Consider the following 16,630-nt stretch of genomic DNA (forward strand, 5'->3'; position numbering starts at 1 on the left):
AAAAGTTTACACCTATACTTATATATGTGAAATATACATAGACACATATGTATAATTATATCAAAGGAGCGAGGGTGAAAATGACCTCTCTCCAGCTTGTTTGAAGTGCCAATACCTATTTCTTTACTACCCACAAGGGGCTAAACACAGAGAGACAAACAAGGACAGACAAACGGATTAAGCCAATTACATCTATCCTAGTGTGTAACTGGTACTTAATTTATCGACCCCGAAAGGATGAAAGGCAAAGTCGACCTCGGCGGAATTTGAACTCAGAACGCAGCGGCAGACGAAATACTGCTAAGCATTTCGCCCGGCGTGCTAACGATTCTGCCAGCTTGCCGCCATTTAGGGTTAAGGTTGAAGTGCCAATACCTTAAAAATACCTTAAAAAGAAACTACCAAAAACTCCAGCTAAATATACACATAGCTGAAAGTGGGCTAGTGAGAGAAAATTCAAAAGACCTCATGTTAATTGTGAATTGGTTTCAATTTCTGGATTAAAGCAAAAAATAAGCTTTCTTCCTTGGTCAACACAATACATGGTGGGAAAATATATGCTCAAATAATTGTACATACAGTCCAAAGCAAGTTCACATGTCTACATACAAATATTTGCACATATAGATCCAAGGAAAGTCAATTTTTAAATCCCCTCACGGCAGCCAAAGTGTATATTATAGGAATAGTCAAGCAGTAAATGCTCTTCCGGTCAGGAGTAAAAACAATTAAATTATTTATTAATTCATTCTTTAATACACATGTGTTTATAATCTAAAAACTTACTCATCAAAATACAGGATCAGATACACAACAGCTTGGGTTTCAGGGGACCACAGCTCTTCAGTATCCTTCCTAAATGCCTGAGAGACCTGCATGTTGTGGATGTGGGTTTCTTTAAAACTAAACTGGATCTCTTCTTGTCAGGGATTCCAGATGAACCTACCTCTTGGCATGAGACACAGACGCGGGCAGCGGCGTCGAACTACCTTGTTGATCAAATGCCACGTATCAGAGGTGGTTTCACATACTAGTGTAGCTCATTCAACAGTGGTGCCCCAGCATGGCCGCAGCCTTCGGGCTGAAATATTTTTAAGGATTTAGGATTTAGTTTATACTCAAATGAACATAAACATATGTACCCATATTTACATAGTCTCCTTTGGCTCCTGTGCCGGTGGCACGTAAAAAGCACCATTCGTGTGTGGTTGTTGTCAGGGCTGCCTGACTGGCCCTCATGCTGGTGGTATGTAAAAAGCACCCACTACACTCTTGGAGTAGATGGCATTAGGAAGGGCATCAAGCTGTAGAAACCTTGCCAGATCAGATTGGAGCCTTCCTTAGTGATCTATCACCCCTTCCTCTCATTCATAAACACAAGAGTATTATTATAGTAGATTATCTCAGTAACCATGGGTGCTATAAAAAAAGTACAAAGCCCAGCAACACCACCAGATCGTTCTATACATCTGCGTAATTTTTCGCTCAATATTACCCAGCTGTTTGACTATGAATCCCAAGACAAGAAAGATATATATATATATCATCATCATCAGAAAGATATATATATATATATCATCATCATCGTCGTCGTTTAACGTCCGTTTTCCATGCTAGCATGGGTTGGATGGTTCGACCGGGGTCTGGGAAGCTATGAGGCTGCACCAGGCCCCAGTCTGATCCGGCAGTGTTTCTACAGCTGGATGCCCTTCCTAATGCCAACCACTCTGTGAGTGTAGTGGGTGCTTTTTACGTGCCACAGGCACGGAAACCAGTTAGCCGCTCTGGCAACGATCATGCTCGGATGGTGCTCATATATATATATATATATATATATATATATATATATATATATATATATATACACACACACACACACACACACACACACATCATCATCATCATTGTTTAACATCTGTTTTCCATGCTGGCATGGGTTGGATGGTTTGACTGACAGCTGGCAAGCCAGAAGTCTGCACCAGGCTCCAATCTGAACTGGCAAGGTTTCTACACCTGGATGCCCTTCCTAATGCCAACCACTCTGAGAGTGTAGTGGGTGCTTTTTACATGCCACTGCCATGCGAGCCAATCAGGGGACACTGGTGTTGACCATGTTTAGATGTTTTTTTTTACATGCCACTGGTAAAGGAGCCAGTCAGGGGGCACTAGCATCGACCCACACTCAGATGGTGCTTATTATGTGCCAGTAGCATGCGTGCCTGTCAGGTGGCACTGGCCATGACTACAATTTGATTTTACTTGCCTCAACAGGTCTTCTCAAGCACATCATATCACCCGACACTTCAAGGGTACTTTTAAATGGGTCGGTCACGTAACACTGGCATCAGTGAACTCACTTCACTTGCCAGGTCTTCTCAATCACTGCATATCTCCAAAGGTCCCAGTCTTACCCAACGTTCGTAAGTCGTGCTTCACCACCTCATCCCATTTCTTCCTGGGTCTCCCTCTTCCATGGGTTCCCTCCACTGTTAGGGTGTAACACTTCTTCACACAGCTTTCCTCATCCATATGCAGCACATAACCATACCAGCACGGTCATCTCTCTTGCACACCACTTCTTATGTTCAATATTTGTCTCAGGGCGCCTACACCCTGTCATGTGTGCACACTGACATTACACATCCAGTGGATCATACTAGCTTCATTTCTTTCAAGCCTACATATGTCCTCAACAGTCACAGCCCATGTTTCACTGCCATGTAGCATGGCTGTTCACACACATGCATCATACAGTCTACTTTTCACTCTGAGTGAGAGGCCCTTTGTCACCAGCAGAGGTAGGAGCTTTCTGAACTTTGCCCAGGCTATTCTTATTCTCACAGCTACGCCCACTACAGACTTGGTTGCCGAAGTAGCAGAAGCTACCAACTACTTCTAGTCTTTCCCCTTGGCATGTCATGGAATCTGTGTGTGTGTGTGTGCATGTTTATATTTGTTTCCTTGCCACCATTTGACAACTAGTGTTGGTTTGTTTACATCCCTGTAACTTAGTGGTTTGGCAAAAAGACCAATAGAATAAGTACCAGGCTTTAAAAAAATAACTATTGGGGTCAGTTTATTTGACTAAAACCCTTCAAGGCAGTGCCACAGCATGGCCACAGCCCAATGACTGAAACAAGTAAAAGATTATAAAAAAAGGTATTTTGTCCAGTACCATAGATCATCATCATTGTTTAATGTCCGCTTTCCATGCTAGCATGGGTTGGACGATTTTGACTGAGGGCTGGTGAGCCAGATGGCTGCACCAGGCTCCAATCTTGATCTGGCAGAGTTTCTACAGCTGGATGCCCTTCCTAATGCCAATCACTCCAAGAGTGTAGTGGATGCTTTTTATGTGCCACCAGCATGGGGGCCAGTCAGGCGGTACTGGCAATGACCTTGCTGAAATCTTTTACACATGCCACCGGCACAGGTGCCAGTAAGGTGATGCTGGTAACGATCACGCTTGAATGGTGTCTTTTATGTGCCACCGGCACAGTGGCCAGATAGCTGCTCTGGCAATGATCACGCTCGGATGGAGCTCTTAGTACTCTACTACCATGGGGCTCGAGTGCCAGTAAAGTGATGCTGGTAACAATCACGCTTGAATGGTGCCTTGTAAGTGCCACTGGCATGGAAGCTGGTTAGCCGCTCTGTCAATGATCACACTCGTATGGTGCTCTTTACACTCTGCTAGCACAGACGCCAGTCATCGAATTTGATTTTGATTTTGATTAAAAACACTTTTCAAATCTCTTGAACATTTTCTCTGTGATGTAGAAACTTACTAAGCTTAATTAATCCCAACATTTTATATAGCAATGTTGTAAGTCACCACATGTCCAGTTCTCTGTGGGCTTCCTTTTAGTTTCCCCTTTTCTGACTCTTCCCTTCCAATACTTGTTCTCTCCCTTTTTTCTCTGATTATAATGATTTTTCCTTCCTTTTATTAATCTCATTACTGTTTTAACCCTCTCAGACCTGGGCCCCTATGTCTAGCTTTACTCACCACCTGGGCTTCTGAGCTTCAAAATAAATAGTTGCACACACAGCTCATGAATGGACAGAATCGGCAGCTGACCAACGGACATAATCGGCTGCTGCTTCTTCTATTTCTATATGTTGCTCATTACTTCTTTACCAAGATTCCAGCAGAGATAATGTTTAACCTCTTCCTGCTATAGCAGGAATATGGTGTGACAGTGAGAATGTCTCCAATTTCTTTGGATTCCACTGTTTTTACTGTAAATGAAATAATTTCAACTTCTTTTCTAATCCTTTATAACAACAGTTGACTTAAATGCTATTTTTTCTTTTGTTTTGCTTTTTTCCCCTCAACTTTTAGGTTACTATGGCTGATAGTAAAGGCTGTGAAATTCTTTGCCATAATGAGAAAGCTGTTACTATGATGATAGAGGATAGTAAACTCATGGCAGAAAGGATCAGACATGCATATTATGTCCATTTGTAAGTAAAAACTGAATCTCTACTATTGTTGTTGTTAATTAAACTGGCCGAGTGGTTACTGTGCCAGGCAAATGCTCTGCAGTATTTTGTCTGTCTTTATGATCTGAGTTCAGATTCTGCTAAAGCTGACCTTACCTTCCATTCTTTCAGGCTTGATAAAATAAGTACTAGTTAAATACTGGGGGGGGGGTGGGGGGGTCGATTATACCCTTCCCCCAAAATTGTTGGCCTTGCGCAAAAACTCTACATCATCATCATTAGTGTCTGGGTTGGACAGTTCAGCAAGAGCTGGTAAGCTAGGGGACTGTTACTAAACTTCAAGGTCTGCTGCTTTGGTGTGGTTTCTGTGGCTGGATGCCCTTCCTAATGCTAACCAGTTTACACTACTGGATGCTTTCTACATGCTGCATAGTGACCATTGAGGTCATCAAATAACTTGAGTAAAACAACAAATGGAGTGGCAGTCAGAGGCAGCTAACTGCAGGCAAACTGTGGTCAGCTCTGAATTCACCAGTATTTCGATGGAAATGAAATAAAATTTTTATTGTAAATTATATTTATCAATTTCACACACACACATACACAAAAGAGCATATATGTTACATACAATAAAATGATTTCATCAATCTAAAAAATGTAAACAAACATGTGGATGCACTTACACACATGTATGTATGTATGTACATAAATAGAGATATGAATGTATGAGTGTATATACATACATACATATATAGACACACACACATATACATACACACACACATTTTTATTTTATTATATTATATATATATATATATAGAGAGAGAGAGAGAGAGGAGAGATGTGGGAAAGATATGTCTACAAAATAAGAATGTATGTATGTGTGTGTATGTGTATCTATCTATATAGATACAAAATTTAGAGGACTGACCACTAAAAATGGACAGCCTGTATGCTAGATATAGATGTCAAAATCGCCATTTTCCACGAAGGCGATTTTGACGTCTATATCTAGCATACAGGCTGTCCATTTTTAGTGGTCAGTCCTCTAAATTTTGTATGTAAAAAAATTTTTAATCTTTGGATTTAAAAAAAAAAATGCTAGGCCACTGGTTTTAATTGATTAATATCAATTTCTACCCTTATTTAATAATATATATATATATATATATATATATATATATATATATATATATATAGGTATCTTCTGTAAAAGCCTTGGGTCAACCAAAGCCTTGTGAGTTGATTTGGTTGAGAGAAATTGGAAGAAGCCTGTTGTGTGTGTGTGTGTCCTTGTTTTGACATTGTGTGACAGATGTAAATGAGTGTCACTGTTCATACAAGCAGTGTTGTTCACGTCCAATTTCCTGTTGAAAATGTCTGACCCTGGAGAAGTATTGCAGGGATTGGAAAATAGGTGAGGGTTGGTGACAGGAAGGGCATCCAGCTATAGAAAAATCTGCCTTAAATGAACTCTGTCCAACCCATGCAAGCATAGGAAAGCGGATGTTAGAAGATGATGATGATGATGGAAGCCTAAAATTTAAAAAAGTACCTCAGAAAATATAAGAGGAATTGGCCACTTGTAATTGATTTAATTGATGTAGTGGCTTAGATCAGGTTAAGAATTATTTCTGTTATAAGAAGCTGAGAGGAGAATGTTGGTGTTGAGTCATTCATTCATCTGTTTCGTTTGTTTATATATTTCTAGGTTGGTTGATAACTTACCGTGTGCTACTAAATTTGAAATGTTAGGGACTCGAGAAATACAATATGAACATGGATATAAGCTAGGTTTTGTCAAAAATAATGAGGTAAGTAGAAAGTACACCTATTAAAAAGTCTTTTTTTTTACATTTTATGAACCAGTGTCTGAAATTTAAATATATTTTCAATACATTTATTTTGAAACAGTATCTGATATATTAATGCTTTTGTGTCTTGTTTAATTTTATGATAAAAGTCCTCAAATTTTCTTATTTGCTACCCCTCCCCCATCAGATTTACTCTTGGGATGTTTTATGCCACCTTTTGTCTTCTTAGTCATGATTGATCATTTGTTTTTTTATTCCATTACTGGTTTCAGTCATTGGACTATGGTCCTACTGATGCCCTCAATTCCTATATAGAGATGGTGACTAGAATGTCGAAGGGCATCCCCAAATAATATAAGGGGCTTTTGTTAAATGCCATGCTGATTCTACCACCCTTCACCTATATCCATCATCATCATCATATCATCCACTTCTTCATGCTTGCATGGGTCAGACAAAATTTGTTGAGACAGATTTTCTACTACTGGATGTGCTTCCTGTCACCAACCTTCATCTCTTTCCAATCAAGATAATATTTCCCTGTGGCTGGGCATGTTTTTCATGAAACACTGGAAACGAACAACATCAAACATATGACAGTGATGCTTATTTACAACACCATCATGTGATGCCAAGACAGTTGTAAATATAAACACATACGTTTACAACAGGCTTCTTATAGTTTCCATCTGCCAAATCCACTTACATTTTGGTTGGCCTGGAGCTATAGTAAAAGACACTTGCCCAAGTTGCCACACACTGAGATGGAACCCAAGACCACATAGTTGGGAAGCAAGCTTCTTAACTACACAGCCATTGCCTCACTGGTCATGTGATGTGTATGGATGAAAATAGCTGTGTAAAGAAGTGCTGATCTCTAACTGTGGCAGGAACCAGTGGAAGATGTAGACCCAGGAAGACATGGAACAAGGTGGTGAAGCATGATCTTTGAATGTTAGGCCTCACGGAAGCGATGACTAGTGACTGAGACCTTTGGCAATATGCTGTTCTTGAGAAGACATGCCAAGCCAAATGGAATCATAGTCGTAGCCAATGCTGGTATCCTGTCTCTGGCACTTGTGTCTGTGCCACATAAAAGCACCTTTGAGCGTTGGGCCTCATGAAGGCAATGTGGCTGATGCTGGTGTTGTATAAATAGCACCTGTGCTGGTGGCATGTAAAAAGCACTTTTCGAGTGTTGGGCCTCACGAAAGCAATGACAAATGACGGAGACCTTTGGCAATATACCATCTTTGAGAAGAAGACCCATCAAACCCAGTAAAATTGTAGTTGTGGAAGATACTGGCGCCATGCAACTGGTACCCATGCTGGTGGCACATAAAAGCACCCGCTACACTCTTGGAGTAGTTGGCATTAAGAAGGGCATCCAGCTGTAGAAACTCTGCCAGATCAAGATTGGAGCCTGGTGCAGCCCTTCAACTTACCAGCCCTGGTCAAGCTATCCAACCCATGCCAGCATGGACAACTGTCATTAGATGATGATGATGATGATGATATATATAGAGATTTATTTATATCTCCAGCTTTTCAACAGATTTTGTCTTGCAAATTTCAGTTACAAAGGTTTCATCAAGACCTGTCCCTAAATCTTTTTCATTCTGTGATTTGCTTTTAGTCCCTTCTACTGATATTCTTAACAGATTCCATTAGTCTTGGAAGACTTTGTTCACAGACTAATTGAGATTCATTCCATCTGAGATAATCTTGTAGTTATTTCGTTTTTATTATATCTTCTGGACCCTCATCATCATTTAATGTCCATTGTCCATGCTGGCACGGATTGGCCAGTTTGACCAGGCTGGCAAGCTGGAAGGCTGCACCAAACTCGTCTGATTTGGCATGGTTTTCTACAGCTGGATGCCCTTCCTAACACCAACCATTGTGAGTGTAATGAGTGCTTTTACATGCCACCGGCACAGGTGCCAAATATATTTGCTTATAATGTCTTGCCAAAGAATTGCACAGAGGCTACTAAATGATGTAAAATAAAACTCCTTGCCTGTTTTCATTTTCCTTACCCCATTATCATCATCATCATCATTTTCACGTTGACATAAGAAGGAGGGATCTACAGTCTGGCATCTCAGTGCTGTGTCTTCTCATCTGTCGTTAATTCCAATTCTTCATTGATTAAAACCAATCACGTTATCGATGCATTCTTAGGATTATCTCAGCCTCACCTTATAAATATCATCTCATGCCATTTTTGCCTCCCAGTGTGTATTGTCTGTCTGTGTTATGCCTCATATACATAATATAGCTTAAGCTACATCTCAGAGATTAGCTTTTAAGACTGGATAGCAGAAATTATTCCCGTTCTGGTCAGCTCTGACAAAGCTCAAGTGAAACCCACTATAGAGTACTGCTTCCACATCTGGGATTAGTAGTACTCTATTTTGGTGCTACTATGACCATAATTGTTGTTCACCTTTTTCAAAAATTAGGTATTCAACTGTTGTTACAGACATGTCACCTCCTCACATTGTCTTTAACTATTACAACTTCAGCTTGTCAAGGCTACCTTGTTTCATAGCATCTCCATTGAAGTGCTCTCAACATCTCTCTTTCATCAGCTACACTGTGGTGTCTCATCCCCCATGACCTCTCCACAAACTCTCTACAGTTCCATTGTGAGCCAAGTTCTTCACAAATGACAGCTTACAAATATTAAAATTGAACATTGATTGTATCAATCTCACCAGTCTTTTAATGTCCGTTGTCCATATTGGCATGGGTTGGACGATTCGACCAGGGCTGATAAGCTGGGAGGCTGCACCAGACTCCATTTGATTTGGCATGGTTTTCTATGGCTGGATGCCCTTCCTAACACCAACCACTCTGAGAGTGTAATGGGTGTTTTTATGTGCCGCTGGCATGGGTGCCATGCGAATGGCACCAGTATCTGCCACGACTAATTTCGCTTGGCTTGATGGGTCTTCTTCTCAAGCATGACATGATGCCAAAGGTCTCAGTCATTGCCTCTGTGGGGCCCAACACTCGAAAGGTGCTTCAAAGATTTTAGTCATTGCCTCCGTGAGGCCCAACGCTTGAAAGGTGCTTCAAAGGTCTTAGTCATTGCCTCTGTGAAGCCCAACACTCGAAACAAGCTACTTCTTGTATATGCGTCTACTCAATCCATTTTACTAAGAAAAGCTGATATTTCTCAAATATTAGTAATGGAGCTTGTTTAGGTTTTAGGACTTTTAAGAGATTTAGTGATAATATCAGAATGCGAAGCAAGTGTTTAAAAAAATCAAAACTGAATGCAGTATTGTTTGAGTTATGGCATTATCATCATCATCATCATCGTTTAACGTCAGCTTTCCATGTTAGCATGGGTTGGATGATTTTGACTGAGGGCTGGCGAACCAGACGGCTGCACCAGACTCCAATCTTGATCTGGCAGAGTTTCTACAGCTGGATGCCTTTCCTAACGCCAACCACTCCGTTTTGTAGTGGGTGCTTTTTATGTGCCACCGGCACGGGGGCCAGTCAGGTGGTACTGGCAATGATCTTGCTCGAATCTTTTACACATGCCACCAGTACAGGTGCCAGTAAAGCGATGCTGGTAACGATCACGCTCGAATGGTGCCGTTTTATGTGCCACTGAAAGTAACTATTCAATTGGTGCAGATATAAAGCTGCTTAAGTTTGTAAAGGAATTGGAAGAAGTATTTCCAATGTCTTGAACAGAGTTTTTCTATGGAGAGAAGAATAAGGATGGATTTGTCTTTGTTCCATGGGAATTATAGTCAAGGAAATGGCAGGAACTTAGTTATTGGGCGTGGATGGGAGGGAAGTAACTAGGGAGAGAAAAGTGGTGCGAGATAGAGATGGGGAGAGGTGGGAGGAGAAGATAAGGTGGGAGGTGGAGGATGAAAAAAAGTGAGCAAAATGAGGAAGAGAGCTGAAGAGGATTGGTAATTTTAAGGCAAGGAAGATATTAAAAAAAAATTTTGTTGGTTATCTCTGCAACAGAGGCAAGAAGTTTGTCAATATCATTCTTCACATGGAATCAGGATGCTGGCAAATTGTTCACACATAAATTACTCTTAAGAGTTTGTTTCTTCTTTATTGTGTTGTATCAAGGTATAGGGTTTGTCAATGAGTTCAAAGTCGTTTGCTTTCCTTTCATCTTTTCTTTCAGAGAAAAAGAAGAAAAAAACCCATATTAGGCTTACCAGACTTGTTTTACAAAATATTCATAATACAGACTGCTTGTGTACCTCTTCTAAATATTTTGCATGGTGTTTAGATATAATGCTTTGATTGGGCTTTCTGCACCATACAAGGAAGGAATTTTTACCTACTATTTATACGATGTTTTTCTTTTTCTACAGGCTTTCATCAACAATCATCTTAAAATCATCTTGAAATATCATACCGAAGACGAGTAAGTTATTTTAGTTGGTTTAAGAATGGTTTTTATTCCTGTCTTTGAGTTTGTCCGAAATATTTATCTTAACAAGTCTCATTTTAAATGAGACAAATGACAAGTCTTCATCCTATGAATGTAGAAATTATTACAACAGGTCTGAGCAATAACTGGATAACAGAAAATTGTGACTGGACATGATAAATATCATCTTTGTAACTTCTTTTTGAAGGTTTAAATATATTCTTGTTTGAATCAGTTTTAATTTTTAGTGACTTTTTCCTTTTCTTGTGATTGAGATTTTATTTTGTTACGGTTATTTCTACAGATATTCTGTAGAAATTATAACCAGCACTGATTTTTTGCTACAACATTTCGTATCAAGATGTCAGATGTATCACAGACAATGTGATTCATCATCATCATCATTTAACGTCCATTTTCCATGCTAGCATGGGTTGGATGGTTCAACCGAGTTCTGGTAAGCCATGGAGGCTGCACCAGGCTCTAGTCTGATTTGGCACTGTTTCTACAGTTGGATGCCCTTCCTAATGCCAACCACTCCGTTTTGTAGTGGGTGTTTATTACGTGCCACCGGAACAGGGGCCAGGGCAGGCTGGCAAACGGCCACGATTGGTTGGTGCTTTTACGTGTCACAGACACGGACGCCAGACAGGTGGCGCTGGCATCTGGACAGACAAAAATAGGTAATGCGTGTATATGCTATATTTTGGTGGGGGTTTTTGTCCCTTCATCAGCACTCATCCATTCCTGCCTCCAAGCACATTGTTTATATAGCCACCACATACAATGGTGTTGAGTTATTGGATATACCAATTTACATAATGAAATGCCATGTATCTACAAATGTTTAGTAATTAAGAGAGAAAGAGAGAGAGAGAGAGAGCGTGCATGTGTGAATGTGTGTAAGCTCATTTGTGTATTTGTATTAGTTTGACAGCAATAGTTGTTAGCAGTGATAATTCAGTGGAATAAAGAAATTAAATAGTTAGATGCTAATAACAAACCAGAAACCAGCATTCGTTCCACAATTAGCAAATGTTTTAAGCATATGTATGTGTGTGTATGTATGTACACACACACACACATACATACATACAGGCATACCTCACCCTATGTCGTTAATTGGTCCCAGGAGACACCACTTAAGTTGTTTTTCGACTTAAGTCTAGGCTAGGCCAGGCTGAATTTACATGTTTCTATGCTAGGCCAATAATAACCATTCCTAGTTCTCTACACTATATCATCCTCCTCATCATCATCGTTTAATGTCCGCCTTCCATGCTAGCATGGGTTGGACGATTTTGACTGAGGGCTGGCGAACCAGACGGCCACACCAGGCTCCAATCTTGATCTGGCGGAGTTTCTACAGCTGGATGACCTTCCTAACGCCAACCACTCCGAGAGTGTAGTGGGTGCTTTTTATGTGCCACCAGCACAGGGCCAGTCAGGCGGTACTGGCAATGACCTCGCTTGAATCTTTTTACACATGCCACCGGCAGAGGTGCCAGTAAGGCGATGTTGGTAACGATCACACTCGAATGGTGCCCTTTTATGTGCCACCGGCATGGAGCCAGTTGGCTGCTCTGGCAGCTATCACGCTCGGATGGTGCCCTTGGCACCTATACTAGCCTGGGCACAAGTGGCAGTAAGGCGACACTGGTAATGATCACATTCGAATGGTGCCCTTTTATGTGCCACTGACACGGAAACTGGTTAGCTGCTCTGTCAACGGTCACCCTGGTATGGTGCTCTTTTGGTGCTCTTTGCACCCTGCTAGCACGGATGCCAGCATTTTCAATAATATATGGTTAATAAAAACTCTGTGTTCTAAAATCTTGTCCTTACTATGTACAATCGTTGATACAGTTGTCCGACTCATCCCAAAATATCATGCAATTACTACGACTTCTTAACCTTTTCCATGGCGTTTTATCATAGCCAGTTTATCTTCCAGTGTGACGCTTAGCACTTTCATTATGAATTTTCTTAGGAGCCAGGGAATCAAAAAATAAAGTCACAAATGAATGAGAAAGTAGCTGATAAACAGGAGTAAACAAATCTGAATTCAAAACAATCATGGGAATCACAGTGATGGCTAACGGTAGATATTGGAACTACAGTGCAATATGAGCTCTGAAAGACCAATAAATAAGGCAACACAGCTGATTTAATGATTTCATTTACTAAGCTACATTACTTTATGGTGTGTATCTTAACATTTACTGTACATATTTTAATATGATTTTATATGCTTTTATTCTTATTTATTGTACAGTAACAAGATTTTATGTGCTTTTAATGGTTTTCTAGGGATTTTACAACTCCAATATTTGTGGCAAACAGGCATAAAGTCGAGTAAAATGACTTAACTTCATTTTTATCTTTCCATACATTATTTTTGAAAACCGATGTATAATAAAAAATGACTTAAATTGAAACAACTTAAGCCATGGTATACCTGTATATATATGTGTGTGTGTTTGTGTGTGTGTTCTCATAAAAAAAAAAAAGAAATGTATTTTCTAACATTCATCCCTCAATTCTCCTATTGTTTATCAGGTCCAAATACCGAGTGGTTGGTTTTGAAGTGGAAGCTCAAAGGTAAATTTATTTCTCATTCTTTGAAGTTTCTTGGTCTAAATGCATCCCGATTAAAGCACAATAATTTAACTTTATAAGCTCAGAAAGAGGTTTCCTTCAATCTTTCAATTAGAATGAAAATAATGCAGGCTCTATCATAGTTCTGTGGGAAGATATTTGACTGTGTGGCACCTTGGGCAAGAGTCTTCTGCTATAGCCTCGGACTGACCAAATCCTTGCGAGTGGGTCTGGCAGTTAAAAACTGATGATGCTAATGATATGATTTCTCTCTTTGGCAGCTAAAGTTTCTGAGAGGAATGTTGTCAAATTCTTGTATAAAAAAATGTCTTACTTTTCACCTGTGGGTGTGGGGATTGTGGTGGCTGTACTTGTGCCTTAAATCTTTTAGATTTGTACAAATGTAAGAAGTAAGAAATTGTGGTGGATTGGTAGAATCTTTCAAGTGGTTTTTGTTCTGGTTTTATATGTTCACAGTTCAAATCTTGGTGAGGTCAATGTTTGCCTTTTGTCCTTATAGGGATCATCATCACCATTTAATGTCCATTTTCCATGCTTCATAGGAGCTGGCAAGGCCAGGGTTGACACTGGGTCCAAAGTCTGTTTTGACTTGGGTTCTATGGCTGGATGTCCTTTCTTATGCCAACCACTTTACAGAATGTTCTGGGTGCTATTTACAAGGAACCAGCACCAGTATATTTTATGTGGCACCATGGTTTTGAGGAATTTCAACCGTGTTTTGTGGTCTGCTCATTTATAGGATCCAGTTAACTCAAGACATCATCAGGAGGAACCACGTCCAGTTTCGGCCCCTACTCCTCTACCGTTTTGATGTGGTGCCCCCCTCCTGGAGGTTTCTTCAGCTCTGGTGTTGGGTGCATGTCTTCTTTCTTCTGTTCCCTGGCCTCTTTGATGTAGCGTCAACAAGTGTCAGCGAGCGACTGACTGCTTTGTGAAGCCAGATTTTCGAGCTTTTGTTCATCGTCGCCTTTGAATTTGGTGGTCATTCTTGCTACCTTGTTGTAAAATTTTTTATAACTCGCTGCATCATTTGCTTTCGGCCCCTTTGTCCTCTTCACGCATGTCACTCTTTTGGACTGTCTCAATTCAACAGTGGTGGCCACGTTTTCTTGCGTACAGCAGTTCACCACGTTTTCTGATCCTTTGCCATCTCCTTCATAAGGGCTTCATAAAAATAAATTAGCTGTCAGTGTTCTCAAGTGACCCCATCCCTTCAGAATTGCTGACTTTGTTCCTAAATTAAGAAATAATTATTTGCAAACAAATTGTTGTTGTTCATTTGAAAATTAATTCTCTCACTTTTGTTATTGTTTAGCATTGATTTCTCCGAACTTACAGTCCAAGCTAAAAAATGCACTGTCAAAAATAAAGAACCAAAACCACAAAAAATAAACGAGAAAGGTAAATATTTTGCAACTTTGGAATATTTTCTTCAGCATTCTTTGTTGTTTTTGTTTTGCTTTTCTTGTTTTCTTCAAAATTTATTTTTCAAATTTTAGATTTATTAGGCACAAATGTGGTTGTGTGGAAGAGAAGTTTGATTCCTGACTGCATAGTTTTGGGTTCAGTCCCATTGCATGGTACCTTGAGCAGGTGTCTTCTACTGTTGTTCCAGGTTGGCTAATGCCTTGTGAGTTGATCTGGTAGATGGAAACTGAAAGAAGCCTGTTGTGTGCGTGTGTGTGTGAGACATTAAAATTCCATCCACCCTATATCAGCATGGAAAATGGTTGTTAAATGATCACACACACACACACACACACACACATGTGTGTGTGTGTCAGAGAGAGAGAGAGTGAGTGTATGTGTGTGTGTGTCAGAGACAGAGAGTGAGTGTGTGTGTGTGTATGCTGATGCCTCGTCTTGACATTCCATGCTCATAGTAAACGAGTGCCACTGTCGTACAAGCAGTGTCACTCATTTCCAACATTCTGCAAGAACATGTCAGACCATAGGGAAATATTGTCTTGCTTGGAATCAGGTGAGGGTTATCAACAGGAAGGGCCCCTGGCTGTTGAAAATAAACTCAGTCTGACCCTTGCTAGCATAGAAAAATGGACATTAAAGCAATGATGATGATTATAGATTATTAGATTGTTTTTATCAGATAATACTCTTGTAAACATCAGAAATTCTGTGGCTGGGGTGATTTTTTTTTTAAATAAAGAGATTTTATTATATATTGCAGGAAAATGTTTTTAGCTTTTTCCAAGATTTTGATTTCTATAAGATAGTCCAGAATCGTAAACATTGAACCGTTATATGATGTCAGTTCTTTTCTTGAACTTCTGGATATACATATACATCTATAATATGAATTGGACATGGGTGTTCTTTTGTATTCTTTCTTGTCTTGAGGTTCACAGCCAAACGGCTGGGTGGATTCAAGTGAAAAATAGCACACATGTGGAGACGGGGGCATAGATTAGAATCATCATCATCATCATTTAGCGTCCGCTTTCTATGCTAGCATGGGTTGGATGGTTCAACTGGGTCTGGGAAGCCAGAAGGCTGCACCAGGCCCAGTCTGATCTGGCAATGTTTCTACGGCTGGATGCCCTTCCTAATGCCGGTATGCAGTTTGTATTTTTTTTTTCCTAAACCGAAAATTATCACAGCCACATCATCCAAACAGACCGGGTGAAACTGGGCTTGGCTGGTAGTACATATATATATATATATATATATTTATTGTCCACAGGGGACTAAATATAATATAGAGGGGACAAACAAGGATAGACAAAGGGGTTAAGTCGATTACATCGACCCCAGTGTGTAACTGGTACTTATTTAATTGACCCCGAAAGGATGAAAGGCCAATTCGAACTTGGCGGAGTTTGAACTCAGAACGTAACGGCAGATAAAATATCGTTAAGCATTTTGCCTGGTGTGCTAACGTTTCTGCCAGCTCGCTGCCCTACAGATATATATATATATATGAATTTTTTGTGTAATAAGATAAAAAAAACAAGGCTGTATAGATATTAGAGAATTTATAGATTTTAGTTGTAAGACCTTCTATCTATAAATGGTCTAATATCTATACAGCCTTGGTTTTTTTTTATCTTATTACACAAAAAAATTCTTATATACACGCTGACATAGAACCAACATTGAACATTTTATTTACAAAATTACCGAATCTGGAACTTAACTATGGTCTGTCTATAGCACTTATTCAGCATTACCTGACACCTTTGGGTCTCAGTGACACCAGAGGCAGGTGAATTGAGCAGATTTTGGTGAGGGTGTTGATAGCTTATTGTTTTAGAGGAGTTTAGAGAACTGTTGTTGTAATGGTAGGTGGGAGAGAAGCACAGAAGATACAGCA

The 16,630-nt window shown here is 39.9% G+C and overlaps 1 protein-coding gene across 2 annotated transcripts in view; it reads left to right on the top strand.

The window, feature by feature from the left end:
- Window positions 1-16,630, top strand: part of LOC115215008 (transmembrane 9 superfamily member 4) — a 68,649-nt gene that overhangs the window by 28,035 nt on the left and 23,984 nt on the right. For both annotated transcript variants that reach the window (XM_036505253.1, XM_029784121.2), the window contains exons 5-9: window positions 4,346-4,467; window positions 6,158-6,260; window positions 10,622-10,674; window positions 13,240-13,281; window positions 14,615-14,700. In XM_036505253.1, the coding sequence (XP_036361146.1) occupies window positions 4,346-4,467; window positions 6,158-6,260; window positions 10,622-10,674; window positions 13,240-13,281; window positions 14,615-14,700 (406 nt within the window). The remainder of the gene's footprint in view (window positions 1-4,345; window positions 4,468-6,157; window positions 6,261-10,621; window positions 10,675-13,239; window positions 13,282-14,614; window positions 14,701-16,630) is intronic.

This window comes from Octopus sinensis, linkage group LG8, assembly GCF_006345805.1.
Source record: "Octopus sinensis linkage group LG8, ASM634580v1, whole genome shotgun sequence".
NCBI classification, from domain to species: Eukaryota; Metazoa; Mollusca; class Cephalopoda; order Octopoda; family Octopodidae; genus Octopus; species Octopus sinensis.